Source organism: Impatiens glandulifera, chromosome 8 (genome assembly GCF_907164915.1).
Source record: "Impatiens glandulifera chromosome 8, dImpGla2.1, whole genome shotgun sequence".
Classification (NCBI taxonomy): Eukaryota; Viridiplantae; Streptophyta; class Magnoliopsida; order Ericales; family Balsaminaceae; genus Impatiens; species Impatiens glandulifera.
This window is the reverse complement of record NC_061869.1, coordinates 33,696,328-33,703,862: the sequence shown is the minus strand read 5'-3', so window position 1 is coordinate 33,703,862 and position 7,535 is coordinate 33,696,328. Positions and strand designations below refer to the sequence as shown.

At 30.9% G+C, this 7,535-nt stretch overlaps 1 protein-coding gene across 1 annotated transcript; it reads left to right on the top strand.

Moving 5' to 3' along the window:
- Positions 1-4,412: 4,412 nt before the first annotated feature.
- On the top strand, positions 4,413-5,558 carry LOC124913266 (F-box only protein 6-like). The gene has a single exon (XM_047453862.1). The coding sequence runs from the start codon at positions 4,413-4,415 to the stop codon at positions 5,556-5,558; it is 1,146 nt and encodes a 381-aa protein (XP_047309818.1).
- The last annotated feature ends 1,977 nt before the right edge of the window (positions 5,559-7,535 follow it).

Here is a 7,535-nt window from a genome sequence, read left to right as displayed (position 1 = left end):
ATGAAATTTTAAAAATATATAATTTAAAATTTAAAATTCTATATTAGTATTATAAAAATATAAAAATTAGTAATGTATGAAACAAATCAAATTAAAAAATATGTTACTTAAACAGAATTGAAGGCGTATCTTTCGTAATAAAAGAGAAAGAAACACCTATGGAGACAATGTGGAGGAAGAGGAGAAATATTACCTATATTTCTTCATCTTCGTCTGAGTTTTTTCATCTTCAAACCTCTTTTTTGGTTCAATTGAGGACACATCATAGATAGTTGTTTCATCCGTTGTCCCTGCAAGATAGGTCATTTTTCATATCTTGTTAACTTTAGTTGATTCTCTTTCATGAATCCCAGAAGCATGGGACAGATTTCCCGTTTATCCGGAATAACATCCAAATCTGAAATAAACCCGGCAAACACTTGGGCTAGAGCAGCCCACTCCCCAGTACAGCCCATTTATTAAAAATAGTAAATGTTATAATTTAGTTAGTAACTCCCCAGTACAGCCCATTTATTAAAAATAGTAAATGTTATAATTTAGTTAGTAGGTCTAGATAAAAAATTTATAATGTCATGGTTCAAATCTTAACAAAAACATTTTTTAATCAAATTTTTAAACTTAACTTAGGACAACAAAACAAAATTATATCGATCTTTTTTCTACCAGGGTTAGGGCAGCCCAAAGTTGACCTTTTTTTTACAGGGGCAGGGGCAGGGGCAGCCCAATGTTCGAGGCCGACTCTGATAGAATCTCTACTGATTTTGATACTAGGTCTCCTGATTGTCCATTTTCTCTAATTGTTCTTTTCTCGTCATTTCATTCGATTCCTCTAGTAGCTTCTCTTCATCTTCATCCTTTGTCAATTCTACCGCCGTTGTGTGATAGGTACTTTTTTCTATGCTTGTTCTTATCTGTTTTCTTTGACTATCCAAATTGTGTATTTTAATCGCATCTCTATACTTTTTCCTATGTTTGTTCAAAACACAAATTTTGATATCATCTCCAACGATTTGATGCTAGATTTACCTTGTTCTTATCTGTTTGCTCGTCATTTATATCTCTTTGACGGATTATAAATAGTTTATGAAAAATTGATCTTACATCATGTACCATATAAGAATGTATAGAAAATGTCTATATTACTCATATAAGAATGTATAGAAAATGTCTATATTAATTGTTATTCAATAGCTGAATAGATATGACTATTTATAGCCTTACAAAAACAGAAAAATATGAAACACTATTAACTTAGTGGTATTACTGGTTACATCGAAAATAAACTAAATTAAACATAATAATTCCTAAAATAACATACATGTTAAAAACTCAATTATCACTAACATATTGGACTGACCACTTCAACATTTCCTCCCTTAAATTGAATAATGGAATTCGGTTTAGAACTGATACAAAACACATATTGAGAAAGCATCTAAGCCTCACAAACACATTTAGTTTAAGTGGTTTAGTCATTATATTTGCAACTTGATTTTGACTGGAACAATGAGTTAATATAACAACTATTTCTTTAATAATATTATGAAAGAATATAAAACCTAACATCAATAAATTTTGTAAGACCATGTAAAAATTGATTATTAGAAAAAGCAATGCTTAAACTATTATCACAAGCACTCATCATTCTTTATATGAAGAAGATACACAGTAGAATTTTTTGTAACCAGATTGCTTGAGTTATTGCTGAAGCTGTTGCAACAAATCGTGCTTCAGTTGTAGACAATGTAACAATTTTATGCTTCTTTGATAACCAAGATTCAACATTATAATCCAGCTGAGAAACATATCATGATGTACCCTTACAATCGTCCAAATCACTACCATAGTCACTATCTGTGTAGCTTTCAAGCTTTACATCTCCTTCCTTTTTGTAGATAATACCATAATCATACAACCCTTTCAAGTATCATAATACTCTTTTTATTGAATTGTGATTAAGTTCTGTAGGACATTCCATATATCGAGTATGTTGGCTTACAACAAACATAATATCAGGTCGAGTTGTTGTAGGATGCATGCGACTGCCAATTAACTATTTATATTAACTGTTATAACCTTATTTTCACTCTCATCTTTAGTAAGTTGAGAATCAGGAACAATTGAATTATGAATTGCATTGAAATTAGACATTCAAAATTTCTTTAGTAACTCTTATATGTACTTTTTTTATGTATAAAAATGGGAGGGGATATGCTGTACCAAAACAAAGACCTCTCATGTACCCTAAGGCAAAAATCTTCTCTCTCAATCTTAAAACTTTAAAGATTTTTGTCTTATGGTACATGAGTGGGTTTATATTGTGGTACAAAAGATCATCTCCCTATAAAAATGCATTCTTTCTTCTACATCACTTATATCCCAAAAAAATACTTTATATGTCCAAGGTATGTCATGTCGAATTCTTGCATCATTGAACTATTGAATTTGTTAAACATCACTTCTTCATTACTAGTAAATATGAGATCATCAACATAGATACAGACGATGATAATTTTACATTCACCTCCCATCTTGACAAAAAAGTGTATATTCATAAGGACATCGAAGAAGACCTTCTCTGCTAATTTTATGCGACTATATTAGGCTCGTGGAACTTGCTTGAGTTCATATAGAGTTTTCTTTAGTTTGTAGACTTTATCTTCTTCTTCTCCTTTTACCACATAGCAAGGTGGTTGTGTTATAAAAACTTCTTCACTGAGATCTCCATTTATAAAAGATGACTTAATATCAAGCTGAAATATGTTCAATTACTTTTGTGTTGCAAAGAGATCACCATTCTCATTGTCTCCAAGTATGTCGTGTCACAGGAGCAAATACTTCTTCATGATCCACTATATGCTCTTAAGTGTAACCATTTTCTACCAAATGGGTTTTGAGCTTCTTCTCCACTTCTCTATTTTTAATCAAATTTATTTTGTAAACCCATTTTACTATCACCTTATTTGCATGAGTTGGTAAACTACCAAGTATTATTTATTTTTATAACGGGAATCTCAAAATCCATTGCAACTCTCTATGTTGCACTCTTTACAACATTCAAAGTACACGAGATTAGTTGATGTTGCCATAGGTTTAGAATCAAAACAAAAGGTGTCATAATTTTTCACGTTTTGAAAGACCAATTATTTTATAGTAGAGACCGTCCATCTAGACAGGTGTGCTCCATAATGCCAAGACCCTTCCCACATGTCGCCAAGTACTAAGCCCAAAAGAATTTTAAAATTTGTTTTTTCTTAGTTTCTCTCGGAGCAAACTAAGTTGCGACTCTTAAATGAGCTAGAAAATTGACATTTGTTTTAAAACAAAACTCAAGTCTAAGCATCCTAATTCGGTTCCTCATGCAACTCGAGATTCAAGAGGAAGGTAAGACATTGATCTTAAAGACTTTGAGACGAGCAAATTTTTGAGAAAATGTCATTTTCGTTTTCTACAACAAGAAAACCTTTTCTAAAATAATATTCAAGGTTAAGCCTACTTTTTAATTCCCTCATATTCCTCTCTGGTGTGATTCGAGCGGAAGGTAAGGCATGAAGGTCAACCTAAATATCGATGTATGAATCATCCTTAAAGAAGGGATAATATTTTGTCACGAATACAAAAAGTAGCATGTTTCCTTGTTTTTTATTGGCTGAAAAGAGACGATTATTTATACACTTACAAAAACAGTAAAATAGGAACCAGTACTAATTTAGTGGTGTTTACTTAGAAAAGTAGAAATATAGGAATCACTACTAACTTAGTGATGTTACTGGTTACATGAAAAAAAACTAAATTAAACAAAACTGATTCCTAAAAGGACAAATTTATTAATAACTCGACAAACACTAACTTAATGGAATGACTTCTTCAACCAAAAAAATTAACAAATCTTCTTCTTGTTGGATATTGAGTAGAATAAATATTATGTTTTTAGGTTTCCAATCCCCCAAGTATGTATTTGAAAAGAATTGCATTGTCTTTTGATTGTTAGGTGTTAGTCATTGTTATCAAAGACCTGCATTGTCATAATGAAATGAAGGATCCCTTAACATTAACTATTGAAGTGATCCCAAATAAATTATTTTGGTTGATTCAAAATAAAAGCATTGAGAGTGTAATTCTTTTATCATACTAATTTGACTTAATCATATATTGACGTCTTAGTGTTTGAAAACATTTATGGTATGTGATTGTGTCATATCTATCTTGTATAGATCCTTGAATATATTGTAAATAAATCTTATTATCATTTTTTTAATGTTAAGTTATGTTTATTTAGGGTAAATTAGAAATAGGATTCTGTTGTTCAATTCCAATTCTCATATTTGTTTTAAAGAATTATAATATATATATATATATATATTTTTTTAATTTAGATTATTTATTTATCTTTTGCAGCTGCTCTCGTAGAGATGGAGTCCGACGAAACTCCTACTAGGAAAGTAAGAAGAAATAAGTTGAGCTTGTGTTCGTCTAATGAAATGTCACCAAAGATATGGGGAAAATTCCCGGAAGACCTCTTTGAAGTCGTTGGGGCAAGATTACCTATCGTTACCGTCTTTCGTTTCCTTTCGGTAAGTAGAAAGTGGAACACCATGTTGACTTCCCATACCTTTCGTGAACGATATGCCAAACTTTCCATCACTCAACCTTGGTTCTACACTATCACCGAAAACAATGTAAACACTGCAGCCATGTACGATCCCTCCTCGAACAAATGGCATCGTTCAAAAATCCATTCTTTCCAAGAGAAGTTGGTTATCTTCCCTATAGCTTCTGTTGGCGGTATTGTTTGTTTTACGAATGATAATCATACGCGTTTGTTCGTGGGTAACCCGCTAACTCAAACACTCAAGGAGCTTCCGTTTTGGTCAAACATGGGTTGGTCTGGAGTAACAGTTGGAATGTGGATGAATGGAAAATCCTTATCCGAGGGCTACAAGATTCTCTACTTCAGTTGCAATGGTCGGTACATAATTTTTGACTCAATTGAGAATGCGTGGTACAAATCGGGAGCCATGCCGGCGAGCATGTCATTGCCATTGATTTTGAACATGCGTTCGCAAGCTATCTTTGTCAAGGGTTGTCTCTACTTTATGTGTTCGATTCCAGATGGTATGGTCTCTTACAATATCTTGTCTGGCATTTGGAATCATATCTTAGTCCCGAATCCTTATACTTTTAATGCTGATCGATTTATCGTTGAATGTGGGGGACGAATCATGCTTGTTGGTTCAAAAGTGAGGGACTTAAAATCGTGTGCTTCTATTTGCATTTGGGAGTTAGAAAAAACAACTTTACAGTGGAAAGAAGTCGACACAATGCCAAGGGAGTGGTGCATGGAATTGTATCGGAAGAACACTAACATGATTGGTGTAGGTAACGAAGACTTGATCTTGATGTGGTTTAGATTCGGAAAAATGAACATGTTGGTTACTTATGATGTTTCAAAGAAAGAATGGTTGCAAGTTTCAAGGTCTACACTTCCTAGAGGAATGGCGCATCAAAGGATTGGATGTGGCATTACATTCTATCCTTGCATTACTGCAACAATTTAAGTTACTATTCTCAATTTAATTTTATTGATAATGGATTTTATTTCTTATCTAAGAAATATTAAGTTGGTATTAACAATTTTATCTTATTAGTAATGAATTTTGTTGCTTATCCTAAGAAATATTAAGTTGGTATTATTATAGTTATTGCATTGCATTTTGATAATTGTTGACTTTATATGAAAATAATATTTTTTAGGTAGATTTATAATTTATGTGTATGCAACAGAGGAGTGAGTGCAGCTCATTTTCCTTTAGCCTTTTCAATTTCTGATAATCAATAATTGTATGATTACAATCTTGATGCTATTCTTTTTATTAATTCTTTTTAATGTAAGTCAATTGTAACCTAAAAGTTGCAATAAACCCTCCACCAGGTATAAATTCTTAAATATATTCTCATCCATCTATTTTATCCAAGTATTAAATATTATCTATACAAATTTATGTTAAATTTCAGAGTTGGTTTTAGTATTAAATTCTTCTTAAGAGGCTCGACAGATATATAAACTTCAATATTAACCACTTGTACATTCTAATTAGGTAAAATAAAAATGTTTTTTATTCATTAGACAGAGAGACAGAGCATACAACTAGAACATAATTGAATTAAAAATTTAGAATCATGTCCATGTTGTTATGGTTAGTATAGACTTAATGCTTCAGCAAGTAGAACTCAGTAATTTCTCTCCAAATGAAAGTTGGCTTCAACAAGTAGAACTCAATAAACTATCTCGGAATGAAAGTTGATTATCGTCCTCTACCATCTTCACCTAAATGTGGTGTGACCTTAAGTATAACACTATTATCAATCCTAAAATCTAACAACTATCTACTTTAAGTTGAAAGGATGGTGAAATAATATTTGCTATAATAATATTGTCTACAGTTTTAGAATGCAGTTTTGAGTTCTAACATTATGTGTCATTTTTTATCAGGTGTCTACAAATTATTGTTTGTGGTGCAGGAATTATATTAATTTTACTATAAAACTTATTATACTTCACTCATTTATTTTTATCTGAAATTAATTAATTTTATCCAAAAATCTTATTATTTACACACAATTCTTATTCTATATCTGGTATATTAATCTCGAAAGAGTTTGATTCACACTAGAAGTGCTTTGAATAGAATCGGAAAATCATGGTGGTTTGATGTCATGCTACTTTTCCATAATTCAAAAATAAATATCGGAAAACATTTTATTATAGGTTCTAATGTTTGATATGTTTTTATAGTGTTTTTATGTCTACAATTTAAAGAGAAAATAATGTTCAAGGATGAGTTCATGTAAAAAAAAAAAAAAATACTGATCAATGAACACAAACTGTGTTTTTATGTTATTTAGTCATTGGTTTTTCTAACTTGCAATCATGTTCTGTTAATCCTCATCATCTCATTGAATCCTAGAGTATCAACTTGTTGTTGTAAAGTGTGATTATTATTTTAGACAAATTATAGTTTGTTAAATCTTTATGCTCACCTTCATTTTTTAAACAACTTAATTTTTGAAACAGCTTAATTTCTTTGAATTATTGAACATATATTTGTCCTGGCGTTCTAGAATTCTTGATGAAGGACGAGAAATGTCCATTTGATATAGTTAGTTCACCTGAAATGTTCATTTGTTATTGTTAGTTTAGAAGACATTTAGTTTTAGTTTACATATAATTTTTATCTCTATTTTCGTGTACCTAAAATTTGTACTTCTTTCTTTTATAAGTTAGAGCACACATGTTGTTATAGTGAGGATTTTTTTTGTCTAAGTATATTATCTAGTTGCTTCTAACATAGAATCTCACACTCATGCATTATATTTATTAAAATGATAGGTTATACAAAAAAATACTAACATGATATTCAGTTAGTTTGAGTGTGCATATCTAATTCGTTTGATTTTCTTTTTCTGATTTGAGTAATTGGATGGCCTTATCTTGTTTGTCATGGGATGTCCCTAAGCTATTTTTGTTTTGTTTT